Source organism: Falco cherrug, chromosome 2, assembly GCF_023634085.1.
Source record: "Falco cherrug isolate bFalChe1 chromosome 2, bFalChe1.pri, whole genome shotgun sequence".
Lineage (NCBI taxonomy): Eukaryota > Metazoa > Chordata > Aves > Falconiformes > Falconidae > Falco > Falco cherrug.
Window position 1 is genome coordinate 18,001,719 of NC_073698.1, and position 21,846 is coordinate 18,023,564.

General features: G+C 40.4%; 1 protein-coding gene across 7 annotated transcripts in view; it reads right to left on the reverse strand.

The window, feature by feature from the left end:
• The window catches only part of ALKBH8 (alkB homolog 8, tRNA methyltransferase), a 49,950-nt gene that overhangs the window by 15,082 nt on the left and 13,022 nt on the right, over positions 1–21,846 (reverse strand). For all 7 annotated transcript variants that reach the window (XM_055701563.1, XM_055701562.1, XM_055701564.1 and 4 more), the window contains exons 7-8: positions 19,570–19,640; positions 196–302 (exon numbers count right to left, since the gene is read on the reverse strand). In XM_055701563.1, coding sequence (XP_055557538.1) covers positions 196–302; positions 19,570–19,640 — 178 coding nt within the window. The remainder of the gene's footprint in view (positions 1–195; positions 303–19,569; positions 19,641–21,846) is intronic.

Genomic DNA, 21,846 nt, shown 5'->3' on the forward strand with positions numbered 1-21,846 from the left:
CAATTAGCTTCCTAAAATTCCCAGTTTCTTCAGTTTTAACCTGAGCAGTATCTGACCAGAGGAGCGAATTTGTATATCAATTATAGAACTTGGTTTCTCTCAGACTAATTTTAAACACAGAATGTCATTAACAAAGCAAAAAAACAACATATATTATTCTTCTGTTATCAGCAGTTCAGGGACTCTTACACATACCCATGTGTCCACAGGTATCTGGATTCTCCAGCCATCACCAATAAACTGCATCGGGGCAGCATAACTGCCACTGTATGGCCATCAGGGTGTTTGAAATCCATTACAATCTAAAAAGAAACAAAACCAGCCACCATGAAAGAGCATGACTTACAGAGCTTCATATACATGCCAGGCATTCTCAAGTCATAGCTTTATTTGCCTTTTCAATGTGTTCATCAGAACATTGTCATGAAACACATACATTATTTCCTAGGGATGCAAAAGCCTCTAAGTCTCTGTCCTTAAGATCTCTCCTTTTCAGCACTGTATTCGAAAGTCTGAGGCAGTCACACATATATGTGTATATATAATTAAATTACTAAAAATATTTTTTTTCTTTTTACAATAATAACTTTCTTCGTGAGAACACAGTAGCACCATTTAACCTCTGTGTGTACCTGTGAGGTAGAAAAGAATTACTATCCCTCAACTAAAGGCAACTGCACAAGAGTAGAAGAGGGCTCACCTGCTGTAATTCAGGCATCCGAAAGTTAGGTATCTGGGCTATGGCAGTCAGCTACTGCCTTTTTGTGAAGTCTATGCAGAGAGAGACAAGTATCTCCACAGAGTGATTCATCCTAGTCTAAAAAAAAAGAACTAGGTGATGTGGAATGACCCTATGCCCTCTAGAAATGTCTATCCATTCACAGCAGATTGAGCAGAGCAGTTAAGTCAGAGTTAGATACATAACATTTACATAACCAGCATCAGGTGAGAGAAATAATTTCCAACCTGCCTACATTCTTGGAGGTTTGCAGCACAAGCACATGCGGTCTCCCAAGATCCTAACTAACATGCCAACTCCCAGACCATCCTTTTTATTATTTGCCACCTGGCTTCTAGCCATGGCAATATATAGAGGTAAAGCTTTCAGCTTTATTCCAATTTCACAGCCCAGATGGCAGTGCTACATTTTGCTTCTGCTTGGGCTAGGAATGTTATCCTTTTACATTTCCCAAGCGAGAGAAACTCCTGCTGTGGAAAATAAGGAGCAGGTCATTTAAACAAGCCAAATGAGTTACAGCAGGCTTACCAAAAAAGAGAAGTGGTCAAAAACTATCTAAGTCGGTGGTTCCAGCTACACTGCAGAATTAGCACGATGGAAGTGCTGCCACTTGATTTGTAATCTACTAAGTACGCAATTTAAAAGCATACTTACTACAGTATGCCAGATTGAAACAAATTAAGCAGTTTTGCTTCTGCATACAGATGCATTTAACAGAGAAAACAGTGGTGCAATGATCAGTCATTCAGCACAAAAAAACCAGCAAGACAGAGACTGAGTAAGTAAGACTTTTAAACACTAAAAGTTACCACTTACAACATTTACTATTTAATGTTGTGCACAGCAGAGCAAACTAAAATGGCATTTACGTTTTTAGGAAAATTTATTTACGCGGTAGTACCACCCACAAAGAGTGACACAGCTTTTCCTGTTGAACTAATTAAATTTAAGGCAAGAAATGATGGGTGAAACAGTAGGGCTGAAAGGGGAAGAGAGAGATGAGGGAACAGGAATAAAGCCTGATTAATGATTATGAAACATTTAAACTGCTACACAAATAGAGGAATGGCAGCTAATGTACTCCTTCCCTTGCACTTCGCAATTTCTTTTAGGTATCTTCCAAGAAGCATGGGGTGAAGAAGGAGAAAACACAGAGGCTTTATAGATCTGATGGGGAAGCTGTCCCATAAAGCATGACTAGGTGCAAGCCTCTGTAAAAAGTTGTAGCTATCTGGCAAGGCAAAGATACCAGGGGATAACTAATCAGGACCAGCAAGTAAGGAAAGGAAAAGCATGTAAAGAAGTTGGGGGGGAGGTGGGGGTGTGCAGTGTGTGTGAGAAGTGGTTGGGTGACGTGTGGAATATCTCAGCCTGTCATTTGCACCTCTGGCCTACTGCTGTTGGGGGACAGGTGTGAGAGGACAAGATAAAGTCTGGGATCTTCAGAAGTATGGCAGAAAAAACTCAACATGAGACTACGCAGATTCCTTCCTAGAGGCTCAGTTACCCCACTGCCCTCTTTCTGGGTCTATCGGAGATGATGTTCAAGAGCTGCACTTTCTCCAAGAGTCAATGAGGAGGCATCTACGGTGTTCCCTACGCTTCCAGTTCCCATCTCCCTCCAGGGCCTGAAAGAGGACCTTGCTCCCTTTTATTTCTGTGCAGCAGGCTGGGGATTCTATATGAAGCAGCAGGAAACAGTTCCTCCAGCTCTCTGCCTTCTCTGTTGCTTTACTTCATGCATCTCCAGTTCCTTTTCCCCCACCAACTGTATGGCTCCAAAGTCTCCTCACAGAAGATGCTCTTCAAATGCTGTACTGTTAACAACTGTGCATCCAAACCAGCAGCGGTTCAGAGCGATCTATAACAGATAGCACACTGGGAATGACAGGCCATGAAACTATCCTGGTAGCTGGATTTTCAGGCAAAACTAGCAGGAAAATAGACAGTAAAAGAGAAGAGCGTGTCCTCCCTGGCTGAATTTCAGCTACGCTAGGCCAACAAGCAATATGTGAAATAATTTCTGATGGTGCAGAATTTGAGACTGAAAAGCAGGACATTATCTATGTAACATCTGTCAAGTCTAGTCCTCACCAGCACAGGATCCCAGCCCTATCCCTGCTCCCTGCTTTCCTGGGGAGGAAAAGCTTCTGTACTATGATCTCACACTGTGTGGTTGCTTCCCTTCTAAATACATTTCATCCTTATGACAAGCCGTGATAATTTAGGGAGGAAAATATAAATAAAGGATTAATTTACTTGCAATGGGCAATGTCATTAAGTAATTAGCAATAATGAGAAGAGTCAAAAATCCAAATCCAAAAGTGACTTCTGCTTATGAAGCAGGGAACCCCAGCTAGAATATATTAAAATTTTGCAGTTTATCTGTTTATCTATTAACAACAAATCTGACATTGCAATTCAGACAATCAAATGTGAAGAACCCACTGTGAACACCTTAAGAAAATTAGCACAATTCCCACATTTTATTCCTTTATCTATAATAACTGCACTTGATTGCTTAAAAAAAAAAAAGCAAGCAAGAATACTTCTATCCCTTGTTTACAGTACAGTAAGAACATTTAACCCAGAAAGGTTTTTGAAGAACTCGGCTCTTATCTCTGACAAGCCTATTTCTGACTGAAGTAGATAACATTCCCACACTCCTATATGTGTCTTTATTCTGGGAGAACATTCTAAATTGTCACTGTCACACACACACACACACAAGATTAACGCATTTGGTCCTCTTTTTAATTTACTAAGGATTCACAATCAATAAAGCAACTCTGCCACTGCTGAATCTATCTGCTTCATGACAGCTTTGCTCCACAGAAGCTATTTCCAATTACTATTTTCGTTTTTACCCTTTTTCTTTTAGATGGCAGTCAATAAAGATCAAATTTCCAGCTAGCCCACAGCACATCATTCAGGGATTACATTCAAAAAATAAAGATAGCAGATGCTTTCATCTTCTACAGCTTCCACCTTCTTTATTTGTACTATGGAAAAAGTGTCTCTATACCAAAAAAACTTAAAAGAAACAAGCATCTAGTAATACCTACTTGTGGTTTTAAATAACTTGTGATGCCAGGTTATTTGAGAGCATTCATAATGAAGGAGCATATGAAGCAGTAAACAGCTTTCAAGGATGGGTAAACATCAAAGCAAAGGGACACCCACATGACAAATATTGCTCCTGTGGCATAAAACACAGCTAGATGCAAAACCCAGAAGAGAATCCAAAGAAAAGAAAAAGGGAAGACAGTATGGGGTTTTTAACTCCTCAGGAATGAGAAGTCTGCACCACCTGTCAATGCAATGGTACTGCACTTCATGAAAGAGCAGGAGGATCAAGGTGAACGACCAGTCTATCAAATAAGTAATGATCCAAAAGCAAAACAGAAATAATGCAACAGGGCTATAAGGCCAATGTCAATAAGGATTTCACTGCTACAGTATGAAACACCACCTTTCTAAGCTTTGTCTCTGATGCAATTTGTATTTGATGTTAATAGACCACCTTAGACAAAACATACTCTAAAGCTAAAAAAAACCACAGTGTGCAACGTCTCTGACATTATTTACTGAATTTACAGAGAGAAAATACACATTATCAACCTACAGTTTGCCACATGTGAAACAGATGAAAAAGAATGCCTACTTCAAAGGCAGCGGAGAGGTTTAAAGCCCACATGCAGAGCCTGAACAACAGTGGGGCTCCATCACAGGACTGAGGCAATCAATTAATAATACACAGTGCCTTTCACTGCAAAAAACATTCTACATTCCAAAATTTGGACCTCAGAAAAATGCTGGATTTTAACGGGAAAGAGAATGGGATTATCTTCTCCGAATAATCCAAGTCATAGGAAATCTATCTTATGTAACCTATGCTGATATTTACATCCTGTATCACGGTCTCTAGCCATACTTCAGAAAATGAGTGCAATGCTGACAATCATGATGATGAAATATTTCAGCACTGCCTACCTCAAAAACCTTTCAGTACATGCATAGGCCTGCCCTATATCAGATTTACTCCAAAGCATATATCACCTCTTGCTAAGCCTGTTTATCTGCTTACACAATATCGTGATGGCTAGTCAAATGCTTAATATACTTACTAGGTTTTCTTTCTTCAAAAATTGTATTCCGTTTTCTATCCATGCAATGCACTATTATCTTCCTAAATTTTCTGTGTCATTTTTAAGTATCTATATATTTCTTCCTCTTAATTGCAGTCTAGCATATGAAAGCTTAAAACCTATTTCAGTATATGGACAATACTTCCATCTTTTCTCTCTGAGGTCTCACCTTGTTGTGATTTTCTTGGTAACTCCGAAGAGGAGAGTGCATCCACTGAACACCACACCAGTATCTCTCTAGCTATTATGTATGCTAATGACTCAATTATACAAATTCTCATGTTGTGTGTACTCTGTTCACAAGAAGAAGAAAACTACTGCAATTACCAAGCTAAGTCCTCTTGGGTGAAGGAGCTTCCAATCCTTTGCAGGCCTTGTAGCTGGCTGGAATATACAGCTAGCTGCAATATACACCATTCCCCTTTTGTACCTGGGGATGCATCTCTTGAGGTTCACCAATGCTAAGTTATCAGTCACTCCACTATCTGGATGCCGGCTCCTTACAGTATCCAACAAGGCAGCTGCTCTACCCAGCTTCAGCAGAGGTTGGGATGCTGGTGACGCTTCTGGAAGCATCACACCAACTTCTGACTGCCGCTGTTCCCACTCCAAGGGCTCTTCCTGTTGCTACAAAATTTTATGGTTCACTTATACATCTTCTCAAGCTGACTGACCCTCCTTTGTTTCAAAAGCCTCTTTGTAAATCCAGGGTTACTGTTTAATCTTGCTGATTGAACAGCCAGACTAAAAGGAAGAACAGAACAAACCTAATCAATTAAAGACTACCTATCAAATATTCAAGTTTCTGCTAATTCTAAAAGTATCAAGTTTCTTTTGTACGTCAGGACATTACCTGTGGCCTTTGTACCTTCCCAGATCACTACCTGTGTAAAAACTCAATGTTGAATATCAGACTTTCGAACCCTGCAGTAAAAAGCAATAGTCACATTACCACTGCTTCCTCCTCTTGTCACCACAGGTATGAATTTTTCTTTTCCAGAAAAGGCTATCCAATCCCAGCATATGACCTTGATGTTCTTTTGTGAATCCAGAGACAAAGACTCAGTCAAGTTCTCAACAACATCCAGTTTATTCAATTTTGCTAACATTCCATTTTCATCCTTTAATAAATTGCCTCCCTAACTCTTAGCTTAAAATCTTTTCGGACACAGAATGCAAGAGGCTAATGCTGTTAGTCTTCATTTAATTTTTTTTTTTATTGACTTAGCCTCCTCTGCAATATTTTCCATTCTTTCAGTCATATTTCTTCCCTCACATCTGTGTGTACTGCTACACTGACATACAGGGAACTGCATCCACCTACACCAGGGCAGAACATGCAACATGCCCTAAATCCATGAAATCATTCATTTTCCTTTCCAAAGGAAAGGAAACTTCCAAAATTTTGCAGAACTTGCTCTCTAACAGAGTACAGTTCAGTGGAAGAACACAAGAAGACTCTTACACATCCTGATCCTAGTGGCCTCCAGAGGGCTCAATCTATTCAAGATATGAACCCCAGACATCACAAGAAAGCACTTCTGCATCCTCAAACACATCTCTTCTGACTTGCACTTAATATATTAGTCTATGTCCTGAAAGCAAATAATCCATGTTTAGATGTCTAATGCTGTATCAAACATGATCTGACATTTACAGGAATCTGGCACGCACATCTACGTACATGGTGTTGTGGCGTATCTGTAATTCTTTCACACATTAACAACTTGCAAGTTCAAGAAATTTGCAATATTTAAGTAGAAAAGGAAACACTTCAGGGTTCAAAAAAAGTGTATCACCTCTTTAAATCATTTATCATTTACAAATATCTGTGGAAACACACATGTTTATCAGTTATTTCCATGTTACCAAGATTGCAGACACCTGCACCAGGACTCTCTTCAGCCATAATTTTATTTCCGTGCCATCCTACCTGTATATTTATCATCCTGTCATTGACGACTGTAAGCTTTAATTGCAAGTTTTCTACAACAGAAGTGGTGTAAGGGACTGTGAATAAGGCCTCCACATAACACAAACAATAATTGATACAGGACAAACCAGGCCTTCGTTGAGTAACACCGCCAAACATGGAATAAAACACCTATGGTCACCACATTCGTTTACAGGAAAGACAACCTGGAACGCTGACACTCAGGGTATATACTCACACCATGTACTAGTGGGGCACAGACCCACCAGCTGTTGTATAACAGCCCAAGTCCTTACACGTTCTGGGTATTTCAAGACATAGGTAAAATATGCTGCACGTTCATTATCCTGTATGGTGGAAAACTGTCTGCCCTCACCCTCTACAAACACTGGGGTTGTTCGTCAGACCTTAATCTCCTCTGCGAGTCTCAGCTTTCTGCTTATAATGCTTATAACGCTGTACAGAAATCCAAGCTAACTCTAAGTCATAGGGTGGGAATAGTCAATTCAGTTCAAGATTAAGACATCTACATTTGGGCATGGATTTTTAAGACTCCTATTAGGGAACTGAAACCTGTGAAACCAGACACTAGATGACTAGTTCAGTGTGAGCTGAATCACCCCCTAGGCTGGACTGACTCAACCCCCATTGATTATAAAAAAGCTCAGGCATGCAGGGCACACAGACTTGTAAACACTAAAATTTCAGTATCTTAATCCTGAACTGAATGCCACTGACACCAAGTTATTTAATAAGGCACCCCAAGTATGGATTCAGCAGATGCATCAACTCTGTTTAAAACAGTCCTGCCTTAATTAAAACCTCTTCCTGCATTATCATCACTATAATCTTGCCCTCTATGTACTGAGAGAGGAGTACGGAAACAGTCCAGTGCCAAGTATCTGTAATTCAAAAGGATGAAATGTTGATTTTACTCAGTTTGAGTTTGAAACAAACCTCAACCAGCCCTTCTCACAACTCCCTGTAACAACCATCTCAGAGACCATTACAGTACCAGAGAATTGCCAGACTGTAAGACATGCAAATTGTGCCTGCCCAAACATTCTTGCATCATACCTCACAAGAGCTGACAAGACACAGTTCATAAATCTATTACTACAGAAACTACCACATGGCCTGTTTCTTAGTTCTCTACATCTTCACTGTAAAAGGAAAATCTACTGAGGAACAAAGATCTGTGCATGAATTCACAGAAATGCCTTAAATACATAAGAAAAAGTCATTCCTTAGCAGATAAAAGCATATATCTCGCTCTCAAAAAAAAAAAAAAAAGAAGGAAAAAAAAAAGGAAAACAAACACAAAAAAACCAACCAAACAAAGAAGGAACAAAAGCCATCTTCTTGGTTAATGACATCTCCTAGAGCCATGAAGTGTAATTCAAAATACAGCATGACACAAAGATCCCTTTGTAATCATTTGAAGAAAACCACTTTATCAACCCATGCAATTGCTATGCTTCACCCCACAGGAGCATCACACATCTGATGTATATGTATTATTTTAAAGAAGGTAAAACAATCAAATAGGAAAAACACATTTTGAAGTTTAAATAGGTGGTACTCCAACAATGCTTATCTTCACCACAAGCAACCTCATCTTTTTCTTCTCTCACTCCCTCAATCTGCTTCATTAGCCCAGTAAGTGTCTTCACATAATGCAGCCAAAATTTATATGAAAGGGCTCTACCAGGGCCTCAGCATCTGGCCCTGAATTTACAATGCCTTACATGAACGTGCAGTGCAGAGACGTACGCGATAAGAGGAAAACGAACAAGAACACCTTACAAGGAATTAAGTGTCCAGTTTCCACTGCTTTCAGCTGCACCATCAACCCTGGTTTGTTCCAACCACTCTTCTGTTGCCCCAGCAAACAGACCAGAGCTTCACCTGCAGTGCCCCTGCACTGTACCAAGAGGCTGCCTGCCTACTTGCTTCTCCACTAAGAAGCACCACACCTCTCCCCCTAGCCCTGAATCAGAATCTTCCTGTCAAGTGTATCAGCATCACAAGTTTGACAGCTCTGGCTCCAGCATGCTTTTAACCACTCTAAATTGCCAGTTCCTCAGTGAAAATTTCCAGAGTCAACTCTACTGGAAGAGCTCTGTGGAGAAACTCCTCCTGAAACACTCAACATAACTGGAAAGAAAAACAGAAACAGAACATTGCAGCATGCAAAATGCTCACATTCGTAAAGGTATTATAAAAGCAGACAGACTTCAAACCCCATCTGCTACACTTAGTGGTAATATAAAAGCCCCGTTTCAAAGCTGAGAGAGACAACACATCACAGCAGGAACTAAACAAGTTAAGTTTGTTTCTTTGCTTATAGGCTACTTGTGGTTATTATTATTGACTGACAACTACTCAGTTCTACATGAAATTTTCCACAGTCTTAAAATAGGCCCCTACAACAATAGAGATGACATCACTGGCTAATGAAATTAGATTTCTTTATTGAATTCCAGAACCAAAGTACAGCTGAAATACAACAGCTAAAGATAACTATTTTTTAATGCACCAGAGTTCAGTCTGTTTGCTGTTAATTTGTGACAGACACCAGGATTCTATTTCATGTATCAAGTATTGATCTTCTAAAAATAATATGGGGAACAGAAATAACTTCCACTGATAAGCATCTTGAAGAAATTAACAATTCTTTAAAAAAAAATAATGAAAGTAACTACGCAAACAATACAACTTGAAAAACCAGCTGAACTGTGTTTCAAAAGCCACAATCTAAAATATGACCTAAAAATCATTTCAGCTGTAAAAGTATTAATTGAAAAGTAAATTTAAACACTCTTGTCAGTTTTATTCTATTACAATGATCACATTTTTCACAGGAATAAACAGCAACAACTTCATATTTACCAGTTCATTCATCTCACCACCACTGAAAAATATATCACAGTGAAGGGTACAACTGGGCAGGGGGAAGTGAAGTGGAACAAGAGGAAAAAAAAATTTAGTTTTAAAAAGAGCAATTATCATAAATCATAATCTAACTTTTTCCCAAGATTTGTATCTATCTACATATTTTCTACCACATGAAAACCCGTTAGAAATCTCTAGCAATAGCAAGACACTTTTTAGAGCGTACGTTTGCTTCCACTGAAAAATTTAATATCTGTATTTGTCTGTCACAGTAAAGCTGTAACAGCCAGACATCTGAGAATTGGAAATGGAACGATGCTGCCTCAGCATACAAAATAAGCACATTACAGAAACAGCAAATAGCCTGGAGACAACAGGTCCTGTTAAAACTAAATCAATTTGGTAAAGGAATTATGCAGAAGTTTTCCTTCATTATTTAACAGCCATGACCAGAGTCAGAAAATTGTAATCGCCTGCTGCAGACTTCTAAACGAAACTAAACTTCTAAATTCTAAAATTAAACTTCTAAACTAAAAACACTTCAGAAAGTGCTTCACTCACCGTAGGATTTTGGTGTGTTTGTGAGAAAACTAATTGGAACTATATGACATTTTTCATAGCATTTCTCCATGTGATATTGAGTAGATTTAATTTTCAAATTCTTCCTAATTGCTATTTCTTTTCTCCCCCTTTCCACATTCACCTCAGACGCACTGGTGATGCAACTGCCCAGCGGAGTTCAGGAGATAAGAACATTCTTCCCACGTCCCTTTCTCAACACCAACAACTCAAAGAAAACACAGGATGCTAAAAAGAGCAACCAACTGACTAGGAAGAAAGCAGAAAGCAAAGTGGTACAAACCAGGACGAGCTGCAGCTCTGCTTCCCCCTCAGCAGCCAAAATAGTGGACCACATGCCAGAAACATAAAAGTGCTACACAGAATGGAGTAAGGCAACTTCCCACCGTAGCAGACCCAGGAGAAACGTCTCAACAAGTCACAGCATATTCTGCAGATCAGAGATCCCACAGCAATTAAACTACAGGCTGCCCTTCCTTCCTCTGCACTGAAGTAGGATTCTAGCCAATTTAAGACTTATTAGCCCTTGCATAGTGGGGAACAGCTTTATGGAAAGGCACAGAAGATAGCAAGTTTCTTTCCTCTGTGGAAAAGAAGGCAGGCTGGTATGAATCCAACAAAAAGGAGACAGGAGATAAAAGATTTCCAGAGCTATTTTCCCAGTACTGGCCCACTGGTAATAAATGCCAGACCTCTGAGACTCACCACAGGGACAACTTATGCAAAGAGGCACCTGGAAACTATAACGTCTCACCAACACAAAGGGGGAGAAGGGAAAAAAAAAGAAGTATTTTTACATACAGAACTTTAAAATGTAGACTCTGTCATAGCTTAGCTTTGATTTTGTTCCTCCCAAGTAGCTGAGGAGGTAGGGAAGAAGGTAAGTTCTCCACGCTGCTGTCTTGTTTCTCAACAAATTACTGCCACACAGCTTCTAGAGAAATAAAGTATCTTTGTTCTGAGGGCAATTCTGTCCAAAGCTCTTGTTCTAGCATCTCACTGCAAATCAAGATTCATTAGCAAATTCCTACAGCACTTGAGAAACAAATGCTTGCCTGCATTAGTTGCACACACTGAGTGACTTGCTGTTATTACCTTTGGCTAAAATAGGAGTTAGCCTATAAACAACCAAGGCTGTGAAAGGAGGCAATTAGGTATTGCAGGACAGGCTCTCTCTGAACAATTTACATGAAATCTGAGCTTTCAAGATCCTTACAAAGGTTAAAAAAACTGATCAGGTGGAATCATCAGCAGGACACACTGAAATTGTGAACAGAATCCTGTATGCAAATGGAGAAGAGACACACAGCACAGAAATAAAAGCTCAGAACAGTATGTTTACCTTTCCCAGAAAAGACAGTAAGACTATTATAAATATTCCCATGAAGGGCTGCAGGCTTTGATGTTTATCTCAGAGGGCGCAATTCAATGTTCAATCACACCAACAGAAAGTTCTCCCTTGATTCAGATGGGTCTTGTATCTGATCCAAGCTCAATGACAGTACATTATGGTATGACAAAGACAGAAACACTTAGGACATTTATACAGAGTAAATTCAAAGAGGAGAGACAGATTTATGACAACTCATGCATTTAACTTGCAGTGCTCAGGATGCCTTTTACATGGAGAAGCTCTTCAGTAGTTTTCAAAAATGAAATACCACTTCAAATGGCACAAACCAACTAAATCTGGTATACAGCTATAAATATAGTCCCTTAGGGTTCCATTTAAATGATACAGAAACCACTGCAAATCATTATTCTTCAAGAATTGATAAAATCCATGACTATTGTCCTGGTTTCAGCTGGGACAGAGTTAATTTTCTTCTTAGTAGTTAGCACAGTGCTGTGTTTTGGCTGTGATGTGAGTACATGTTGATAGCACACTGATGTTTTTAGTTGTTGCTGAGTGATGTTTATACTAAATCAAGGACTTTTCAGTTCCTTGGGCCCTGCCAGCCAGAGGGCTGGAGGGGCACGGGACATTGGGAGGGGACACAGCCAGGACAGCTGACCCAAGCTGGCCAAAGAGGTATTCCATACCATATGACGTCATGCTGAGTGTATAAACTGGGGGAAGAAGAAGGAAGGGGGGGACATGTGGCATTATGGTGTTTGTCTTCCCGAGTAACCGTTACCCATGACGGAGCCCTGCTCTCCTGGGGATGGCTGAGCACCTGCCCGCCCAGGGAAGTGGGGAATGAATTCCTTGCTTTGCTTTGCTTGCGTGCGCGGCTTTTGCTTTACCTATGAAATTGTTCTTATCTCAACCCTCGAGTTTTACATTCCTTTCCAATCCTCCTCCCCACCCCTCTGGGTGGCGAGGAGTGAGCAAGCAGCTGCGTAGCGCTTGGTTGCCAGCCGGGGTTAAACCACAACTATATAAAGGGTACAGCTCAAGAAACATGTCTTACGTACCTGAAAAGCACACTGTGGAGCTTCAGCAAACCCAGAAGGCTCACTTGAACAAAAATCTGAACTCAGCATTAGGTTGTAGTGATTAAAATTTTAATGCCTTCCACTTGGTTTAAGAGACATTTTGGTTCTACTATCCAATCTCTTTTTAAATATTGACCACTATTACTACTATTTCACCTACCACAACCATGCTACTAGTATGGACAGAGAAAGAAAAACCCACACTTTGGTATAGCCACTACCAGAGTAATTCCTTAAATAGATAAAGACACTTGCTGCCTTTCCTTAAAAGAAAAAGCAATATAAGTGTAAACAGTAAATTAAACTGAAACAGCACCTAACCAATATAATAAAAATAAGAGCAGGACCACAAAGCTCCATAAAGCTGACACAACAGTATCAAGTGCCTGCCTACCTTGTTAGAGCTCATACAAAACATGAAATAGGCGCTAGCTGTCAAAGGCTAGGTACAATCTAGACTTCCTAAAGGCTTCTGATAAAATCTCCCAAGCAGCTATTACAGAAAAAGCTGCTGCCTATAGCAGCTACAGATCTCTGTTTGTTAACCAAGACAGATTAGAAATAGATCAACAAATAAGAAGCAAAAGTGCCAGGAAAATGGTCAATTATCAGCCTAAAAAATGAGTACTAGCAGTATACCTCATTCTATCAGTTCTAGGACAACCATCAGTCATATATATATCAAAAGGACTGGTAGAGTTTTTCTTTGTAACATTGCTCTGCTTTCAAGGCTTCAGTGAGTCACGTTTTTCTTTATAGATGAAGGCACTCAATATCTGCAGGCTAAGAGATGATGAATACGTGTTCAGACGAACAGAAGTTAGGCAGAGGTCAAGGATGACCCACACAGGGTCCTGCTGTTAAACCCTGAGCCACAAATCTGACTCAAAACCTCAAAGCTTCCCTTTCGCAGACATTAGGTCAGGGGCCTAGCCAAAGCATCACAGCAGTTCAGTGTTTATACCAGCCTTCTGCCAGGCCAAGGCACGGGGACAGGAGGCAGAGTAAGGAATTCCAAGAAAAGCAGAAGCTAAGGAGAAGAGAGTGACAAGCCTGGGGCTTCCACAACAGGGCTGCATTTTAAGAAAACGGGACAGAACAATATAAATCATAGCACGGTGCCAACACAACACACCCTTTAGGAAAATTATGCCCTCTGGCATGGGGCAATGGGTATCCCACAGCAGTCTTGGACAGAACAGGGCAGAGCTGATGAGGAGACCACTGGTGATGAGGATGACAGGGTGTCACTAACTGTTTACTGGGGCAAGATCTGCAGCAAGGAAGGAGAAATTCTTTTATGAGAGAATGGTTTGGGTTGGAAGGGACCTTCAAGATCATCTAGTTCCAAGCCCCCTGCCATGGGCAGGGACACCTCCCACTAGACCAGGTTGCTCACAGCCCCATCCAGCCTGGCCTTGAGCACTGCCAGGGATGGGGCAGCCACAGCTGCTCTGGGCAGCCTGTGCCAGTGCCTCACCGCCCTCACGGTAAAGAATTTCTTCCTAATATCTCATCTAAACGTACCCTCTTTCAGTTTAAAGCCATTCCCCCTTGTCCTATCGCTACAGGCCCTACTAAAGAGTCTGTCCCTACCTTTCTTGTAAGTCCCCTTTAGATAATGGGAGGCTGCTATTAAGTCTCCCTGGAGCCTTTTCTTTAGGCTGAACAACCCCAAGTCTCTCAGCCTGGCTTCACAGGACAAGTGGATCAGAGGTGATTCAGCCCTCTTGATCGTTTTTGAGGCCCTCCTCTGGACTCGCTCCAAAAGGTCCATGTCCTTCCTGTGCTGAGCTGGATGCAGCTCTCCAGCTGGGTCTCATTAGAGCAGAGTAGAGGAGGAGAATCACCTCCCTTGACCTGCTGGTCACACTTCTTTTTGATGTGGCCCAGGATACAGTTGGCTTTCTGGGCTGTAAGTGCACATTGTCAGGCCATTTTGAGCTATAGGCTGGATATACTCATAGCACTACTTAGCTCATTATAGAAACGATACCTCTATATTTCTAAAATTCTAATTAATCAAGGCTTACATGACGGCATCTAAAACGGCAAATTAGGAAAAGCAGAAAACCAGCAATCTCAATATTGATCAAGCTCCCACTGCAAACCTGCAAAAGGAAATTTGACGCAGGCTTTAACTAAGATTTCTGAGACAGCTGCAAACTTGTCCAGGCTCCTAAGATGAAATACTGTAAAATTACATATCTTTAGAGACACCAAATGGAGGCACTGAAAATAACACCTAACTCAAAACAGAAAATTCTCAATGGAAAGGACTGTTCCCTGTTTTGCAGTACTTTGTTCAAATTCATGGACACAGGAAATATGGTTTGCCATTAAGCTTAATAAAAATCACTCTGAACTAAATTTACTCCATTGCCTTTCTTCTCCTGCTATGACAACTTCTGAATTAAATAAAGTTGTATTCAATAACACAACACTGGAACTCATATTTATTAATATTTTCAGTGTATCAGCTCCTATAAAGAAAGGGTGAACATGGTGATTTATAAAATGCCATTACAAGCCTACAGGACATTCTAAAAGTCTCACTTTATTCTGCCGTTTCCCAAGAGATGTCAAAGAAATGGGTCAAAACCAAAAGTGATTAGTCCGAGACCCTCGCTTTTCCTGGAGTATCATGGGACAAAATACATCAAATGTCTCACTGCTCTGCCTACATACTGTTCAGTGGTTTTTACAAAATAGGTAGTACAGAGTAATAGTGAGATTTTTCTCCTTCAAATGAAGTTTAACCTGTCTTGTAAACTCCCCAAAACACAACATATTGCACCAACTAGAACAAAATTGAGCCACTTGGCTTCCCTGTGCTTCTTGACAAAGCTGTTTCATGTGACTGAAATAGGAAAGAGAATCTCACACCTACATTTCTGCCTCATTTCACAGAGGTGCAAGAACTTGGATTGCTGTAGATTATCTGATGCAAGATAAATGCAGCGTTGTGAAGAATCATGCCCTTATTTTCTTCTCAAGTTTATTGATATTTAAATGACACATGCCAGTAAGTATTCCCTTTTCAACAGAAATCAAGTTTACAAAAACAAATTAGACTCATAATGATTCCTCTTAACAAAACAGTACAAAGTGTTTTGTTACTGGATAAATTCATTCACTGCTGAGGAAAAGACTGATTCTCAAAAATGCGATCTAAGTTGCAAGGTATCACTGAAGATGGCAGTGACACACAGTGCCGTTGCAGATGTGTTATTAGTGGAGTACCCCAGGGTACTGAAGATACTGAGGCCAACACTGTTTACCATCTCGTTAATGATCCGGACAATGGGGCAGAGTGCATCCTCAGCAAGTTTAGAGACAATACAAAACCAGGAGGAGCAGGTGACATACCAGATGGTTGTGCCAACATTCAGAGGGACCTCCTGGACAGACTGGAGAACTGGTGCAACAGGAACCTCATGAAATTCAAAGGGAAGTGCAAAGTCCTGCACCTGGTCAGGAATAACCACATGCATCACTATACACTAGGGGCTAATCAGCTAGAAAGCAGCTTTGCCCAAAAGGACCTTGGGGTCCTGGTAGACAAGAAGTGGAATGTGAGCCACCAAGGCACTCTTGCAGAAAAAAATGCCAACAGCCTCTTAGGTTACATTAAGAAGAGCACTGCCAGCAGGTCAAGGGAGGTGATCCTTCCTCTCTACTCAGCATTGGTGAGGATGCATCTAGAGTACTGTGTCCAGTACTGAGACTGGGCTTCCCACTACAAAAAATGTATGTACTTACTGGAGCAAGTCCAGCACAGGGCTGTGAAGATGATTAAGGAGTATCTTCATATGAAGAGATGCTGAGAGAGCTGGGACAGATCAGCTTGGAGAAAAAATAGCTCAGGCTCAGATAAGATGGCTCTTACCAATGTGTATAAATACCTGATGGGAGGGACTGAAGAAGAAGGAGCCAGACCCTTCCTAGTAGTGTCCACCAACAGGACAAGAGACAACAGGCACAATTTAAAACCCATGTGATTCCACCTGAACACAAGAAAACAGATATTTGTACTGTGACAGAGGTCAAATGCTGGAACAGGTTGCCCAGAGAGGTTCTACAGTCTCTATCTGCAGAGGTAATCAAAACACAACTGGACAGTCTTGGACAACCTGCTTCAGCTGACCCTGCTTAAGCAGGGGCATTGAACTAGATGACCTCGAGATCCCTTCCAATCTAAACAATTCTGTGAATGCAGTAACTTTGAGAACCTGCACTGATAGCTAAGGCACTACACACTAGGATGGCATTTATGTTTAAGTCCCCTGCTCTGCCACAGGCTTCTCTTTCATATGGCAAAGCATTTTAGTTACTAGAATATGCCTAACAGGTTCTGGAAAGACAAGCATACAAACAACTGAAAGAAAAGCTGTTTGCATGAGTTAGTATAAGAATAAACTACATGAGGCATCCTGCTTCTTTTCCTCCTCTGAAGCATCCTATTTTGGAAGTTGGCTACCTAGATAACAGAAACAGTTGGGTTGCAACATCTCTTTATGGCACTTGTTATTTAAACATATGCATTTAATGCTGAGAGAATAAAGAAAGGACAAGACATACGACTAGGTTTATGTACTTCCATTATGTTGCAGCCTAATTTATTTAGGTGGGGGAAAAAAAGTCACACTACAGAGAAAAGAGACAGATACCAAAGTTTGCCACTGTATATGCAACTCCAATTATTTATTATCAGAGTGTGTAAATTTTGTACATGGTAAGCTTTACTGGAAATAGAGTGGGGGGCTTCACTCCTAAAATAGCTAACTTGCATATTACTGCAACTGATACTTGTATTTTAAAATCAGATGAAGAGCTAAGCGCACAAAAACACATTAAAGAAATCGTCAAAAGTTGTAGAAGTACCAGAAAGAAAAGCCATTATATAATGCAGCATTTCATGGGCCAATGGCTTGTTTTACTACATGTGCTTTGATTGTCTGCACCTGGAAAGCGCATTAATGGCCCACTAGGAAAATGCACTGAAACCTGGGAGCCATCCTAACAGACTGCATCCAATGCCTATGCCTGAAATATCTAGAAATGGCCCAAATTTGGCTGTTTCCCTGATTGAAATGTACACATTCCAATTTTTAACAGCATCATAATGCTCCAGGCAGTCCACTTCCCAGAAAGGTTTGTATTTCTCAGGTGATTAAAATCACTCTGCTTTTGGCCATCTCTGAGACCATCACAGAGGTGTGCTGTAATATAATCTTCTAGAAATGCACTGCCTATGGTGCCTCATCAACGAAGTAACAGAGCATCTGTGCTAGAGTCAGACTTTTAATTGAAATGGAAAGGGTAAGAAAGCCTGGGGCTGCAGACTGAGGCAGAATATGTAAAATTATATCACCAATACAGTTTTTACAAAGTAAACTAAAATAACCTTCTTTTTTTTACAAGATCAAAATAGGAAGAGCTATAAGTGGGGCTATCTACTGATGCTGTACTGCTCTGAATGCCTAGCATCTATCAGAAAAATTAAAACTTAGGACAGGTAAACTGCACAGATCAATTACAGCCCTTTTGCTAGAGAAAAGACATGGAAGAAACAGACGTTCCCATGTGCTACTTAGCATGGAGGTGTTGGCACTTTTAAAGACAACACCACAGTTGAACAGGGGAGAACATGCTATCTCTGAGACAAGGCTAAGCATAAAAGCCACATGAGAAAGTAGCCCCTAGACTGGGAGATTCCAAAAGAATAGTAGGAATCCAACTGCCACTGTGCATACCACACAAACAACTAATGCCAGATGTTCCTACCCTAGAGTGGATGCCTTTGCAAATGGTGAACAAATATATCCATGGTAAGGCTGAGAGGACTGGCAATACCAGCACCCCATTTTCAAGTGACCAAGAACACAGATGCGCCGCTGCCACACATGTTGATGGAAAAATCTAACCTTCCTTAGACTCACTCCTAGTCCCAGGAGCTCCACTTCCACTACACAACTTGCAAAAGAGGAAGCTGATGCCAAAGCCCAGAGCATTGGCTCTGTCAGACATAGGAGAAGCTTCTAGGAGCTTCTCACAGAAGGACCCCTGTTGCCTTCCCTCTACCAAAACCTTGCCACGCAAATCCAATACATAAGGTCAAATCGCAAAGACTTGCCACAGTAGTGCTTCAGGCAGAGAAGATAACACTAAATTTGTAGAACATGGATGAGCACAGATGGACCAGATGAATCCAAATAGAGTAAAAGTAAACACACTAATCAGAGCACCGAGACTAGATAATATGGACTGTTTTCTTGATATGTTGCATGACTTTGTGCTAGTCCACTGTTCTTCCATTTCTCTTCCCACTCTTTGTCTACATCATCTGCGTATGTTGGAAGCTCATGAGATCAACGTCTACCTCTGCTTGCCTGACTAGCTCAGTAAGGTTCAAACACTGATTGAACCTTCTGCAGGTAATATATACACATTAGTCTACTGTAAAAGTACTGAATATAAAAATAACGGGAGGCTTATGCAGACCAGAGGGAACAGGGAATGACAGTGAAAAATGGAAGTAGAAACACAAACAGGAGTGATACACTTTCTAAGACTAATAGAAAATGAAGGAAGGTCGATGGGAGAACTGGATGCTAAGATTTAAAAATAGGATATCACTGTCACTGAAATCTTCCAGCGACAACATCTCAATGCAGTTACTTATTTAATCAGCATATCACATTACCTGACTTGCTTGATACTAAACTCAGGTAAGTATGAACAGACACCATGGAAAATCAAATTAACTTGTATTAAACAATACAAAACTGAAACTTCTCAGTAAAGCACATCAAAACACATACAAACAAGTTTACCTTGGCTCCTAAACTGAGAGAGATTATTTCATCCTCAAAAGCGGAATGTGTATCAATATGAGGAGGAATTCCTGCATAAAAAAAAAAAAAAAACAACAAAAGAGATCAGTATAGTAATAATAGAGTGCTATCTCTGTTAGCAAGCCCTGTTTCCATGGATGTCCATATAGAAAACTGGGATGTACGGTTGAACAAACAAAACATCATAAACAAGGGAGTTGCTGTCCAAAAGAATTCAGGACAGTTGTCTGATTTAACTATGCCTCTAATCTGGGCATGTAACACAAGCGTCCTTTATAATGAGTGGAAATATCTAGAAGATAGTTCAGGGCACCCAAAGGCCTCACCCTATGAAAACTCCAAATGCCTCTTTGCCGCAGAGAGCAGTAGAAATCACTATGTTCTCCTCCTAGGCAGTTTAGCACTTCATGCAAACAGTTGTGCTGCATTAGGCGATTTGAGCCTTAGTTCATCCATGATCACGTATTTATCACTCACTCTTCAGAGAGTAGTCATCCCAAATACTCCCTCTACTGCTAAGCAGATGACTGCTAAAGGTCTCTGCTTCAGAATTAGGACCTACTAGCACAAATGTTCCCAGCAGAACTCCACACACCATTGCTAGGCTAACCCCTGGGTAGTACATCTGTTGGTGCATGTATGAGTAAACACAAGGAGTTGAGAATTGCCAAAGGGACAGCAAATTTATTTTTTCTTTTAGATCTGCTAATTGGAAAGAAACTGCCATTCCCCACAGCTCGTGCCACATATTTTATCATCAAGTGCTGAAACAGCAGTGTGCATATCCCAGCAAGATCTCACTTCATGTGGGGAACTGCAGTCAACAGTGAAGCAAAGCCAGCAGACCACTTTGGAGAATGCAACCATGCCTTCCTTTGACACCACAACAGGCCCAGACAGATACAGTAAATCCTATGTGAACCAAACCAAACCATTTACAAAACTCTACCCAAGTTCATTTTGGACACTATCAAATTCCTAAGCCAAAAACATTTTTTCTTAACAGTCAGTCAGCCCTATAAAGCATCCTTATTATATGCCAGATTTTACTTTCAGATGCAAGTATTCTGAATACCATTAGTTTCAGTGAAAGCATTACAAGTGTTTTATGAGGTCAGCATTTAACCAGATAGAAAAATCCATTAGACTTGAAAACCAAGGACATGCATCTGTTTGTGCTCGCTTGTAACTTTTTGCCTCCGTATAAAGCACTGAAGCTCCGCCTTCAGATATGCACTGAAATCAGTGCAATTCAATTCCCTGTATAACAGGGTAACATCAACTACTCCCTTCAGCATCACTCAGACATTTCAGTCAAGACCACAATGACCTGCTTACCTGCTGTTTATACTCCATATATGCAGCACATAGTAAGAGTCATCTAAGCATTCAAAAGTGGATGCTAACTTTCAAGTATAAATATACAACTTTAAACATTATTAGGACCCTGAATGAAAAAAGCACCCTCAAAAAGGAATTTATTTAATGTGTCTTAAATGTGGCTTCTACAGCTTAGATACCCCAAGTCATCAGTCACTTTCTAAAATCTCAAGTGTAATTTCCAATGACAATCTGGCTTGGAACACAGATACTAAAGGTATTAATTGGACTGCACTCTGTGCTTGTTAATATCCTAACAATTTGCTCTTAAGAAAGGGTATTTTGTTTATATTTGGGTTGGTGGTTTTTTTTTTAAAACAAACTGCTTCTATTCTTGATAGAAATCTAGAATTCTAACTAATATCCTCTGATGATCCAGCCAGAAGTACAAAACTGTACCAATTTAACAGATTGTCAGATACATAAACTAATAGGATCAGCTTTTCAGACCTTTGTTTGGCAGACACTGTCAGACATTAATTCTGAAAGAAAAGCTGTTGTCCTTCTCTTCCCAAGGACGCATGAGATACCCACTCTAGAAAGCAAGCCAGATTCTTAGCCTTGATGAAAGCGCAGCACATGATTTATTCCCTAGAAGTGTGATTAGAAACAATTTTTTCTTCAAATGTCTCCAGTTTGGGAAAGATTACAGTAACAGAGTAATTTCTTATTCCTCAGATAAGGGAACACTACTTGCATCATACTTAAGAGTCACATATACTAATGTTATATCCTATGGACTAACAGCAAGCGCCATTTCCTGGAGACTGTATGCATAGTACAGGAAGAAAGAAGAATCTGGAGTGAAAAAATGCACTCTACTACAAAACCAAATATGACTATTCATTCCTATATCTTTTTATGGTTAGTTTCCAT